This window comes from Bombus terrestris, chromosome 10, assembly GCF_910591885.1.
Source record: "Bombus terrestris chromosome 10, iyBomTerr1.2, whole genome shotgun sequence".
Taxonomy (NCBI): Eukaryota; Metazoa; Arthropoda; class Insecta; order Hymenoptera; family Apidae; genus Bombus; species Bombus terrestris.
The window spans coordinates 7,635,590-7,650,072 of record NC_063278.1 but is presented as its reverse complement, the minus strand read 5'-3'; the positions used below and the strand labels follow the sequence as shown (position 1 = coordinate 7,650,072).

The following is a 14,483-nucleotide window of genomic DNA, read 5'->3' as shown; positions in this document are numbered from 1 at the left end:
GGCGGAAGCAATTCTCTAAAATGAAACGTGTCCACAGAGGCCACGAAGTGTCGGTAGTTTTTATTGGCCGACGGAAAATAAATTTTGTCGCGATAACGTTTTTGAGCTGGGATGGTTGTTGGACAAGACGAGAGGAAACCTGATCGCGTGGCGAGCTCGGATTGGCAATCTCCGTTGCCGTGACGAAACGGCTGCAAGTTTATTTCGTAGAAAAATTGCTACGCCGCCAGGAAGCTTCGTAAGAAAGGCCGTCGAAACGTTGTAATAAAAGCATCAATACCTGGAAACTGGAAACGCTATTTGCCGGCAGCAATACGACAAACGCCGCTTTGACGGCTCGCGGGAAAAGGTTGCCACGGTGAATCAATTTGCATGCGGCGTGAAATCGCGCGTGTCTGCATGTTGCGATTACTGCCGGTATTATCCTACGATTTGCTCCTTTCTTTCAGCGTTCCAGCGACACGCGATTTACTTGAATCGCTCGTACATTTCTGTCCTTGTTTCTCTTAGCTTTCGAAAGGTTACGGCGAAGTAGTATTAGCTCAGCGAACATGAAATTTCGTTCCTTCGAAGCTTAAATGAACCGATTTTATGAATCGATGTTACTGATTAAATCAAATGCTCTATTAAAAATTAAATCGTGGATTATCAACTAGATTAAAGAAGGAGAGCAACACGAAACGAGATAAATGTGAATAACACGCAGAATAAGTTCATCGACTGATTCGGTATATTTCTAACGTAAAGTTAAATCATTTGCAACTTGAGAAGTAAGCCTCAGACATTTGTACACGTATTGTACGTTAGTGCGTATTGAATGTTAGAAAGACTTCTGATAAAAGTATGAAAATCGTAGCTTGGAAATTTAACGAAATGATATATGTTGAGTTTCACGAGACACACAACACAGGTGGTTCCTTAAAGATACAAAATATGTTTCCAGAAGATCAGTGTCGTTTGACGTACAATAAAGTAGACTATAGTATCGATCTTCTATCATAAGAGTCTATGTAACTTAGAAATTTTCCAACGACTTTAATGATGCATGGTCTCCTATACGTAGGAAATATGCTTCCGAAATATGCGTCCGAAAAGTCGACGCAGTGCGGATTATGCCACGGCTGTCTGATACTTACTCATTCTACTTACAGCAACCTCGATATTAACTTCCATATTTCACCTACACTGTAATCTTTTAGTATTAGTTTGTGATGAAGTTTCGTGTGCTCCATTTATAAACTTATTGTCATTGTCATCCTATCATTTTGTATCTCAACGTGATCGACTAAAAACGGAAGTAGGATATTTTCGATCAGTACGGTACTAAGCATCATCTTTTCTCTTTAAACAAACAGAACAATTCTTGGTACGCAAATAGTATACATAACAGACTCGAGACGGACATAGCAATATTTTCGATTTTTACTCTCTCGTAAAGCTACGGGAAAGCGAAAAAAGGATCAGGAAACGACTCACGTATTGTCGACAAGCGTTCGAACAACAGACAAAATGAGATCGGTCTTTCCTCCCTCAGGATGCACAGCTGAACGCGGCGTCCCCTATCCTGCGATTAACCAGATCCGGAGAAACAGCCTGGGGACCACTTCCTGGCGGTGACTGGACCATTTTTCAGGCCAATCACAGCACCTACGAACCGCTGGCTTGGGCGCATCGGGACAGCCTCGACTACCCGGCCAATAAAAGTCCTCTAGCGACTGTCATTCAGGTGAGACACACGATTCACAAGATGCTTTTCTATCCATCGCATTCTTCCGCGTTTCGACTCGTTCTACTCGCGTAGACCGAGATTAATTACAGGTGGAACGTGGAAAGATTGCGGAATAACTAACGTTTCGTAAACTCGATGATATCGCAGAGAATCGTTGGAATTTTCAAACGACAACGCGATTAAAGCGGTTTGTGTTTCAATTGTCGAGTCATTCAATTATTTCCTGCATGTGAATTCGCCTAAGCAAAGATTCTTCTGTATAATTTGCGATTCACTATGAATTAAGTAGAATTACGAGCGTGAAACAAATCACGTAATTTTTCCATCTTCCACTTCCTTTAAAATAATGTGAACAAAGAAAAGTCGATACACGAGAAACGAATCCTAGCGAAGATTACTCGTACGTAGCATATTTCATTAAAAATCCTCCATTCTCTGACGACTTCCATTTTTCAGCTCTCAGGAAAATTGTATTATTTGCAGAATAACGTAATATTAAATTTTAATTCTGTATTAACCGGCATTCATTTTCATTGTATTCAATGCTTGCAAAGATTAAGAAGGTTTCCACGTTCGCCTTCAATTTAAATTACACGAATTAAGAGCCAAAATTAAAAACACCACGGAACGCAAGAAACGTCTTTCAGCGCGATCACGAAGAATATAAGGGGTGCAGTGGAATCTCTAACTCGTATCGATCGACGCTAACTTGCCTTTCCTAATTAGCAAATTAATTAACGTGCCTCCTGTTTATCGCTTTTCTTCTCGCAGTTAGCAAAGCTCTCTTCGCCCTCATCCCGTAAATTCATCAGAATCTGGGCCGCTTTGTCCGACCTTGAGTCGCTAACATAATTGCGAAGAATATTAATTACAACCTACAAAAGAGGTATATCCCAGCCTTTCTCAGTCGGTCAGGAAAAATATACGTGCATCAGGGTTCTTTCCAACCCCGAGCTATTTTACGGGGTGGTGAGGGGTTAACGTTGATCTTTTGTAGAGGCCGTGACCCGATGCCGAGTTTCGTAACGCCAGACAAAATTCAAACAGAAAAAAGCCGCTTCTTACTCGGATTATTAATTAATACCTGCATTGTTAATGTACAAAGTAACGGCGGAATGCGAATTTCGTTTAATTAAATGCGATTGTGCGTCCCGTTGTTCTGTCCATACACCTCGCTTTTTGTTCCACTGTTTGCCTGGTCATACATTTCATTAACGAACGCTTTCCTTCGAAACTTTCTTTACACATAATATTGGTTGCATGAAATCTGTATAGTGCAACGTCCCAAATGACATAATAATTCTTGTACAATTTGATAATTTCGTAATGATATTTCACGTTTACTTGAATTAATAAGATACTAATAATATTTTTAAAACATTCAACGAAGTGGCAAAGACAAATACGCATTTAATAACAAAACCAAACAAAGCTACAGAAATTATAAAATATTTTTATTTTATATTAAATTTGAAAATTCTTCCTTTATGAGATATATGAGAAACGTGACGTGTTCTCCTGAGGTCTACGTTTAATGTACCTTTAATTAACACCTTTCGTCCAACATCGAGGGTTTTTCCTAATTCCCTTTGACGCGGAAATGGAAACAGCTGCCTCCGATCTCCGATTCGCTCTGTCGAATGTTGTCAGAATCTATACCACGTGGTCCAAACGCGGTAAACGTTGCGGAGATGAGAACACGATACCTGAATCCGTTGCTATTGACCTCCGTGCGTTGGTCAGTTTGCTCGGGACCAAGTAGAGGATGGAATGACTAAACTGGTCGATAACAACGTTTGGTTTCACGAAACTCCTCCCTGACTATCGTCGCTCGATAATACTTTTGAATGTGAAGAGAATCTAGACAATATAGGGAATTTGAAATGACAAGAACAATTGTAGTGGCATACACAATTTAATTTTGATAAATTAAATTCTTCATGGTTGAGTTGATGCACATTGAAAGAAGATAATGCAGATCATTCAATTCTTGATAACTATTCAGTGTAAAAATACAAAAAGAAGAAAATAACAGGCAGAGGAACATGTGCAGGAATATGATGAACTTTTGAAAATATTTTGATATGTGTGAGAAGAATAATTGAAACATATAACGCTATTATTATATCTTCGTATCTTTGTATCGTGTAATCTTTTAAATTCATTAGTATTAAACAAATATTAGACCTACAAATGCACATTTCCATGGAAATGAAATTTCCATAAAAAATAACACCTAAGGAAAGAAATCTGTTAATAAAGGAGAATAAGAGTATTCGAATTAATAATTCCAGAGCCGACTTTTCATTTTAATCCCTCTTTTAATATAGAAATCGCTGGAGCTTAAAACGCAAACGGCAAATATAATAATGTTACGATAATAGCGGAATGAGACGTGCAAACGGAAATCTCGAATTAAATCAAATATTAAGTTATACGGTAGAATTGTTGCGATATTAATGGAAATTTCAGAACTACCCCGCCTCCGGGCCACCCTTTCAGACTTTGTCGCGACTCTCATTTTCTTGAGAAATGTTAGTCCGCGGAAACGAAAACAAATGTGAAGTCGCGTGCACGCCACCCCAGTTTCATCCTACGAACCGGAGCCTTGAATCTCTTCTGCGAAAATGAAGATGGAAGAGTGCAGGTACAAAGGTGAGGAGGTGGTGTCGAGTATGAAGAGAAGTACCGGGCTCGATGTAACACAGATAAGAAGCGAAGAGAGCAAATGAGAGTACCAAGGAGAGAATAACGCCGCTCAGATGAGAGAAGGAGGTGAATATACGAGAATAAATGTAATAAGGCTGACAGGAATCTAGAAGGGAAAAATAATAAGAGTTTCTTAGAACAAAAGCGAAAAAAGAGTAGAAAACTTTAGCAATATACAAGAAGAACGAGTTGTAAAACTAAAATTGTAGGGAACTGTAAAGAAATAAGAAAGTTAATAAGAAGCGGGATAAAATAGGAATAAATTATAGAAATGAAGAGAAGAGGGTCAAAGGAGTAACCAAGCAACGACGAAGCAAGAATAATGTGAAATAATGCGAATTACACGAAGCTGAAGATACAATAAAAAAATAATAAAATATTGGTAGGAATGGAAACGAGAAGGATAAGACGCATGTCACAGGAAACATATTAGCAGGAAGGAGCAGGTTTTAACGCTAAGATTATAAACGTTAGATGGAACCATCGGAGCAATGGCAGAGAGTAAGAAACTAAGGAATAAGAAACTGTAAAGAAATGAGAAAATCAATGAAAAGGAGGGCGAAAGGAAGGACAGACTAAACAGGACCGAAAAACGACCAAAAAGCTATGATGTGAAATAGTGAAAATTAGACAAAGCTGAGAGTAAAATACAAAAATATCGGTAGAATATGAGTAGGAATGGAAACAAAAAAGGAGAGACACATGGCAGAGGAAGAATATTAAAAAGAAGAAAAATTTAGAGTTTAAACGAGCTGAGAGGAAGTTCGTAAAAATACAAAGGAAAAAATTAAGGAAACGAAAGGGGACTATCACAGGGACGAAGCAGAGTGCAAGCGGGCCCGAGACAATCTGTAAAGCTGTTTCATCAGCCGTTTTACATTCGTGTAGGAATTCGCGATTGCAAGATTCCACGGCGTTGTAAAGGCTCGGCCGGAAGCAAGCGCGCACCGGATGAAAGCACCGGTGATGTATAGAACACGAAAATGTAGACGCGAAGAAGACAGCGGATCTTCTTCAACGCGAAGAAACCCCACGCCACGCAAACAGGAAATATTCGTCTAATATAACAAACGGTCTAGACGTGATATCATCTGCTTCTACCCGAGCACCTCGTAGTCGTGCATGGATCTGCTTCGTCTTACGTCAACTTTGCATGATTTTTCATTACGTCGTCGTTCTTCTAATCTCAACTGTATCATTCGCAGGGTGTAATTTAAATTTCTTAATTATTAATATTTATATCTTCGATCATTCTAATCGATTCTCAGCTCCTATTTATTATAATTAATGGCAAATAACGTAGAACGATAACAGAGTAGTCTTAGTATTAGTGTAGGAGGATCTTTTTTACCTCGTTCAAAATTTAGTTATTTAATAACCTGAAGTATGGTATGGTCGAATTATTGCATATTAACTTGGGACATCAATTTTACCATGTGATAATCTTTTATTACGCGCTAAAGACCGTTATTTTGAAATGAAATTATATTTTATGAAAGACAAACGAGTGTCCAGATAATCTAAAAATAATTTAAGGCAAATCCTGTCTATGTTGCAACGTCTATGTATTTATATGAACTTTTCGAACAATTTTAGTTTCGTCAATAATCGATTAAGTATATTTGACAAAAAGTATCTATAGTATCCAAGTATCTATATCGCAAGGTTACAATTGTGCTTCTATATGTAGCAGGTAACACCGTGGCACTTGCGTGCCACTTGAGCACTTAGATTTAGGGATCGTGCAACCCTAGTAGTGGGCGGATGTAAGTAGATTTAGGGACTGGAACAGCCGTAGAAATACTCACTGCGGAGGTAAATTTAGAACCTTTACAACCATAGAAATTCTGCGCGTAGAAAGCATGCTGACAATCGTCAAAAAGTAACGTGAAACCATTGTTACTTACGAAGATTATCGACGGTCATAAGAGTAAAAGATTTTGAGCTATTTTCTGAAAATATATGCGGCCACGATTAAATAATGGCTTCACGACGATAGAAATTAAGACTAGGCCAGCTGAAATACGGTAACACACACGAATGATTTATGCGTTTCGACAGTGTCACCCAATTGCTCTGTCTACACAAAATTCTCGGGTATTACAAAGTCTGCGTGTAATGAAGCGGTTTACGACGCAGGATGGCAGTGTTCTGCTAAGTTCTTCCGGCGACGATAATAAATCTTTCCTATCGTCGACTTGTATCTTCCTCCTAAACAACAATGAATTTCTTGTAGATATACGACGACAAAGAGTTTCTTAAGAGGAAGGTGATTCTATTCTTTATCCAATTGTCGTAGATCTCCTTCCTGTTTTTCGAACAATCGAGTTCAATGTTCTAACAGTAGAAACTAACAATGACACATTTTACACTGCGTTTTCGTAAACATGAAACTTATTCGGCCGTCCACGAAAGTTTATGTATTTTTATTTATAACTATACGATACAAGAAATAAATACAATTGAAAATGAAGATGTATCTTCGTATAATTATTATACGAATTGTTCTACATCAAATGGTAAAATCGAAAAGATATCTTTTTTTGTGACCAGCGCGAGACGTATTAGGGGAGAAAATATTCATTAAAGTAGGTTTTAACGAGTTTTTAGAAACGCGATATGATTTATTAGGCTGGTAGCTAAAAGAAAATAATAGATCGTCGAGTTGATCGCTTTTAGCGATTTTTGTATCGCAAGTAAGTTTGGAAGTAACCTAGCATTATTTATTTTAATTATTTTTAAAAGTCCGTAGACTATGATAAAGTTTCCCTAATATATTAAAAATCACTCGCTTATAAAGTACTCATTGAATAAAATTTGAAGAAACATTGAAAAACCACCGTTAACTTCTTAAAGTTTAGTCTTCCTTGAATTCAAGTTAAGTGCCGATGAATATCACTGTGAATAAATATTCCCGAGTATATGAAAATCTTTCACGAGTAGTTAACTTTGACACTAATGTATGTATAATTTTTCTAGAAAAGAATAGAAGTTAATGATCATCCTCTGACCTGAATCAACTCGTCTGTAAAAGAGATTAATTTATCTAAGTAAAAAATTTTCTTGACGATTCTCTCAAAGAAATTTTAATTACAGTACGTATTGATGTTCCATTGAATGAACATTTGTTTGTTGATCCACGAAATGTATCTTCGTATTGTATACTTACACATCTCCATACGCGTGTCCGCCGTCGATTCAAGATATTCCCTAACAGGCAATTTGTTAATTGCGATAGAACCAGGCAGGGAATTCTCGGTTGACCGGCTTGCGTTTTGAAACGGTCGCCATGAGCGGAGCTTGTTAGCAGTAAACAACAATAATAATCTCGCTGATAACCCCATTACGTAGCTACGGCTGGTAGGCCGGAGATTCACGGATCACAGGTAGCCAGGTAATTAAATCAGAACCCAATCAGCCGTTGGTTCATTCGATTAATGAGCATCGACGTAGCCCCTGCTTCGTTTGTCGCTATTCGCGCTGCCAATTTATATTTCGCTTACAGGATGCGTCACGGCTATGAGCCGCATCTTTGATGAACGACAAGTTCTCTCGAAAGAACGTGTAACAAGTATCGATCGTAATTCTCAGCTATTTTCTGAAAATATGCGATTCTTCGAGTCACAAAAGTATCGCTGTGCCAATCACGATTAATAACAGCTTTGCGATGGAGTGTTAAATGTGTTTTTACATAGAGACATCGTCTTATTGGCTATCAGCGTAGCTCTGATCATTAAAGATGATAGTACGAAGATTAACAGCAGATTAAAAATTAAATTAAACATCTCGGACATTAAGAATCAGTAAAAGAATGCGTATAAATAGATATGCATGTACCGCTAAACAATAAGTCTGGATTTTTGAAGAAACCATTTTACCTGTCAGCGAAAACCTGATACGTATGTCATTACAGCAAACCGCCTCAATGAAATTTTGAATTTGGAATAGTCAGCGAGCAACGACCGAGAGAAGAGATAAAGTCTTCGAACCGTATCTCGGCGATCGATCACTAGGCGCTCGTTTATCTTTTTTGGAAAAACACGAAGCCGCCGATGAATCGCTCCTTTCAACGTCTCGACAGTTTCTTTATGGCCGTTTGAAGCAAACGAGCTTGAAATTCGATTGATAAAGCGTCCGCTTTGTTTGGCGAAAAGAAGATTATCGATGGAAACGTTCGCTTTCACGAGTAGGAAAAGAATCGAATCTCCCCCGATCGGATTCGAAAGCTAGATTCTCTTCGTTTGATGGAGAATTTCTCTGGCCAATCGAGCTATTTAAACCTTCCACAGCTTCATACTTGAAAGGACTAACATCTTCTGGTCGTTCGATAAATTGGTGCTTACTGACAACGTGCTTCACACAACGTAAAAACAAAGAGGGAACGGATAGAATCCAATCTATTTTAATTGTAAGCATTGCAATTGCACATATTTTTCCATGTAGTGGACGAGCTTGAAATTCGAAATAATCTTTCAGCTACGTTTAATAGAACCATTAAAAAAACGTGACTTTCTGCTTGATGCTAGGAGAAAGAAATTTGGTGCGATAGATTTGTTATAAAACTACATGGAATGTTATATAATTTTACAACGAATCGAATGCAAATGATTCAAACAATGCAAAAGTTACATTCGAAGATGATCGTGTATAATTAGAATAATTCTATTTTTCCACTGTATTATTTTTTCCTTTTGTGATATGTCTAAACAGAAGACAATTTTAATATTTCAATTATGTTCACTGAAAACAACGAAGAAGCGTGTTTAATACTCAAACAATATTAAAAACAATATTATCACCACTTTGTATTATATTTTACCATCCTGCGTTAAAACTACGAAATTTCTTATAATATTCGTTATAATATCGTGATCAAAAAACAGGGAATTTCGTACATGACGAGTTTCCCTTGGAAATGTACGGCAGATAAAATCACGTTCGAGGAAAATAGAGCTGTTCGAACGCGTTATTACACGGGGTCGGGCGACACGTTGAAGTAAAACATCTTTGAAATTAACGCGCCCTTACACGCGCGCCGATCGATAAGCATCAACACGTCGAACGCGCAAACCCATTAACGTTGCATGCGGTCGTTCGCGTTCAATGAAAAATAAATGGAAGGAGATCACCGTAATTTCACCGCAGCCAATGAACAATTCCCACTTTACGTGACGAGCGATCGACACGTGTGATGATCGATAGGCGACGTTGCGTTTTTCTTTTTTAGCCGAGTCTTCAACGTCCGATGAACTCCGTGAAAAAAAGGAGAGAGCAGTTTTAAGTAACTCGTTTCTTTGCGCGAGAATCTAATTTAATAATATCGTTTGATCGATGGGATAAAGGCTCTTGCATAATTTCTATAAGCTTACCAACACTTATTCACAGCGAGACGACTAGATCATAATTTTAAACGTTAAATTAGCGGACTATTCTATCGTAGACGTTCGAACAAATCGATTGTTTTATATTCGTTTTCGTGAAAATTACATAATTTGGGGAATATGCGGGCAAAACCTCATGTCCAAACTTTCAAAGTTAACTAAAGAAGTTATGGGTAACGATAATTTACTTGATTAGTTAGAATTTAGAACGTCTTAACAGTTAGACATTTCTTCTTCTGCTTCCTTTTTTAGTTAAGAAACTTTGCGAGATACTTGCTTAAAAATATGTTCAAAGAGATTTCAGACCTGTCAGTTTAGTTGCAACTTCCATAGAGTTAAACATCGCCATCTCGTAGTGCAAAATTTCTATTTCAAGAAACAAGTGAGGTACTTGTTTAAAAATATTTCTATGCAAATTTCACGTTTGTCAGATCGATTGCAACTTCTGTAGAGTTAAACAGCCGTTATCATGCGACGAAAAACCTCTGTTTCAAACAAACGGGGTTACCTTACCACCTCATAAAATATAAAGTCCCATTCGGAATAACGATCGGGAGACGATACAATTGCTATTCGAATCGAATATATCGCTGTTGAAAGCGATTAAAAGAAGATTAGCGTTCCCCGTTCTCCCATAGCATAACCCGTTTAACTTCGGAACGATCGAAATGCGCTTAAAAATCGAACCTTAACTTCCTCTCGAAATCTTCCTCTCTTCCTCCTTTCCCATATGTTTTTCTCCCTCTTTTTTTCACCACTCATCGTGTCTCTTTTACGCGCTAGAATTACCCAAGGAATTTGATCGATATTAAATACCAGGCTTCGCTTTATCAGCTTGCTCTCCGTAAACGAGGTACTTCGTGCTGGCTCGTTTAATTCTCAAACCTCCATCCTCTCTTTAACAAATAGAAAAAAAAGAAAAAAATCCAGCTTCGCCCGTTAAACGACAGAGATCAGAGTCACGGTACAGTATGATAAGCCTAAACGCGATAAGCCTTAACGGACTCACATTGGATTTTCATTACACAGGATCACGGCAGATACGACGGGATTCAGAGGGTCTTTTTCGGCGGAGGATTACGATTCTGGCTGCACAATTTGCTGCTACTCGACTCACTATCCTATCTGTCTCATGGACAGTTGAGCCTCAGCTTGAATCGGATGATACTAGTTGACGTCGACGACATATTCGTTGGTGAGAAAAGGACTAGACTGAGAAAGGACGACGTGATGGCGTTGCTGGCTACCCAACAGAGGATCCAGGCGCTGGTTCCGGGGTTTAAATTCAACTTGGGGTTTTCTGGGAAGTACTTCCATCACGGCTCCGCGGAAGAGAATCTGGGGGACGATATGCTTCTGGAGAACGTAGACAGGTATGTATTATTTTTGTATATTTTCTTTTCAAGTTATTGGTATTTAGACGAGATATTTCCTAACATTTATGTGCCTTTCACACGGTAACGAATCCATAAATAGGGAAACTATTACTAATAAATCCAACTAATAGTAATGTAAAAGATTTATTTCTTCTTTTCTGTAATTTTTGCGATTCTTTTCTGTATCGAAACGACGATTAAGTGATTTCGTTTTTTAGAGAATACTAGTGTCAGATTAAGAACGACTCGTGAATACATTTCACAGTGCGCACAGTGAAAACGGAAATGGAATTAGCAGAGAGTTGTTGCGCGAATCGTGTGGTAAACAGAGCGCAAAAAGATTCACTGTTGGCGCAAATTGACGTATTGAGACCGTGCACGTGTCACGGTTGATCAGACCGCGGAAGTTGCACCTGTTTGCGAATTGTCGCGATTTGTTCCAGTAATTGCTCTCCTATGGACGGCAATTAAATTCGTAGATCAATTATGTATATTTTCGATTGTCGATGAAATCAATAGATCACGCTTGTTCGCTCTTTTTATGAAAATATGAATATTAACTCGTATCGTTCGGTTGGAAGTGAATGGTTTTAAATGAAATAGAGATCGTTAGTAGAATTTGATAAATGTTTATCAAAATTGAGATTTACGTTTCTAAATTGCAGATTTACGTGGTTTTCCCACATGTGGAATCATCAACAACCTCATCTCTACGAGAATGTAACGCATCTACAATTGGACATGGCACTGAACAAACAATTCGCGAAAGATCACGGAATCCCAACAGGAAGCGGCTACAGCGTAAGTCCTCATCATTCCGGCGTTTATCCGGTTCACGAAGGACTATACGAGGCGTGGAAAAGGGTATGGAGCATCAAAGTCACTAGCACAGAAGAGTATCCCCATTTGAGGCCTGCTCGATTAAGAAGAGGCTTCATTCATCGTAATATAATGGTAAATTTTCCCTAATCACTATTTCAATAATCCACTCCGAAGGATTAAGGTTCACTTCCCTCTGCAAACACTATTTTTCTCTCCGATACTTCCTCTTTTTTTTTGTTAATCATAAAGAAAATTTAATATAAATAATTTCAATTATCAGTATATAAGCACATTTCACCAATCGATATAGTCCGAATAACCCAGCTAGCGAGTTAAACAATTTTTTCCCTTTGTTTTTCCCACATAGCTCGAACATTGAACATGCCAATTGTTTGACGTTAAGAGTCGGCAACCGACTAGGAAACTATGCAAAAGCAATAAATGAATTCGTGATCGAATGAATCGGTAGTTTCGTAGTTTCGTGCTTTGTAGATCGACTTTTTGTCGAAACTTGCGCGAGTGTTGCCTTAGAGAACAGGCTAGTTCACGGATAAGCATTGAAGACAAAAATCGATGGATCGACGCGCGATAAAGCTGCCAGCAAAACATCCTTTGTTTCGTAGATTCTTTCGCTTACGGCTTAAACAACCAGCCGAGCAGATAAAGAGGAATAAAAAATTGATTTCCCTGGGGCGTACGATTCTTATAAATCGCGACGAAATCAACGATAAAGGGGAACGCGTGATGATCTCTTTCCTTTGTTTCTGTGCAAGGTCCTACCGAGGCAAACCTGTGGCCTTTTCACACACACGATCTTCATCGATAGATATCCGGGCGGAAGGGACAAACTGGATAAATCGATACAGGGTGGAGAATTGTTCCAGACCATCGTTCACAATCCTGTAAGTAATCCAATATCTGTATCAACTTTTTCCAGAATATGCTTTGCACTTCCACTATTCTCTTTTAGATCAATATTTTTATGACGCACATGTCGAATTATGGGAACGATCGTCTGGCGCTATACACTTTCGAATCGGTGATTAAATTTATTCAATGTTGGACGAACTTGAGATTATCCAGCGCTCCACCTCTTCAACTCGCAGAGAGATATTTTCAGTTGTATCCCGAAGAATCTGATCCTGTGTGGGGCGTAAGTTGCTGTTATGTGAAACTGTGTTATAGTTATGATAATTGGTATTCGTAGTAATGAGGCGTTTATAAAAACTCTCGTTTATATTAAAGAATCCCTGCGACGACATAAGGCATCAAAAGATCTGGTCGAGGAATAAAACCTGCGATCAGCTACCGAGGTTCCTGGTAATTGGTCCCCAAAAAACTGGCACTACCGCTCTCTACACCTTCCTGTCCATTCATCCGGCGATAAGCAGCAATTTGCCGAGTCCTGACACGTTCGAGGAGATTCAGTTCTTCAATGGAAAGAATTATTACAAGGGTCTCGATTGGTAAGTAAGACGAAGCAAAAACAAAAACCGGTTGCTCGTTTCGAGGAAAAATTTTAGAGATACGCGAATCTCGTTAATTAATCTCCTCTTAACTTATCGTTCTATTTTGTCTCCAGGTATATGAGCTTCTTTCCAGCGTCGAAAAACGAGAGTTCACGGTATCTATTCGAAAAATCCGCGACGTATTTCGACGGTGAATTGGTGCCGCGCAGAGCTCATGCGCTTCTACCGAGAGCAAAGTTAATCACTATACTGCTTTCGCCAGCCAGGCGTGCCTATTCGTGGTACCAGCACACGAGGGTCCACGGCGATCCTGTAGCGAATAATTATTCCTTTCACTCGGTTATCACTGCGAGCGATACCGCACCGAAGCCTCTACGCGACCTCAGGAATAGGTAGGTTGCAACATTGTGCAAGCGCACGAATAAATTTCTGTTTGTTATGAGCACGAGAGTCCCTAGTGCTTGCTCGAGCTAGAATAACGAATCGTTAAAAGTACTTGAATAGTTGAATGCAAATAATAACATTATCCGGCCACGTAATAGCCGTACGGGGTGTAGACGAGCGAAGATCTAAATTGCTAATGCAGTTCGACCTGCGTGTAGACTATCTGGACTGTATGTCTGCGGTAGAATATTAATTGTGCGCGGGAAGACAAATACAGCAAATATCATTCGTTCGAGTCTGTTACAGATGTTTAAATCCCGGGAAATACGCCCAGCATCTGGAAAGGTGGCTTTCCTACTATCCGCCTCAGCAATTGCACATCATAGACGGGGAGCAGCTCCGTCAAAATCCCGTGGAGACGTTACACGAGCTACAAAGATTCCTGAAGATCACGCCCGCTTTCAATTACTCATCTCACTTGAGGTACGACCCAAAGAAGGGATTCTTTTGTCAAGTTACCAACGAGGATCGGACGAAATGCCTCGGCAAGAGCAAAGGCCGTCAGTATCCTCCGATGGAGGATAAATCGTACAAATTATTACAGGTACTGTGT

General features: G+C 39.0%; 1 protein-coding gene across 3 annotated transcripts in view; it reads left to right on the top strand.

The window, feature by feature from the left end:
• LOC100643169 (bifunctional heparan sulfate N-deacetylase/N-sulfotransferase) overlaps positions 1–14,483 on the top strand; it is a 368,987-nt gene that overhangs the window by 351,541 nt on the left and 2,963 nt on the right. For all 3 annotated transcript variants that reach the window (XM_048409530.1, XM_048409529.1, XM_020864817.2), the window contains 8 exons: positions 1,535–1,726; positions 10,849–11,192; positions 11,861–12,149; positions 12,791–12,919; positions 12,988–13,170; positions 13,263–13,483; positions 13,600–13,878; positions 14,177–14,474. In XM_048409530.1, the coding sequence (XP_048265487.1) occupies positions 1,535–1,726; positions 10,849–11,192; positions 11,861–12,149; positions 12,791–12,919; positions 12,988–13,170; positions 13,263–13,483; positions 13,600–13,878; positions 14,177–14,474 (1,935 nt within the window). The remainder of the gene's footprint in view (positions 1–1,534; positions 1,727–10,848; positions 11,193–11,860; positions 12,150–12,790; positions 12,920–12,987; positions 13,171–13,262; positions 13,484–13,599; positions 13,879–14,176; positions 14,475–14,483) is intronic.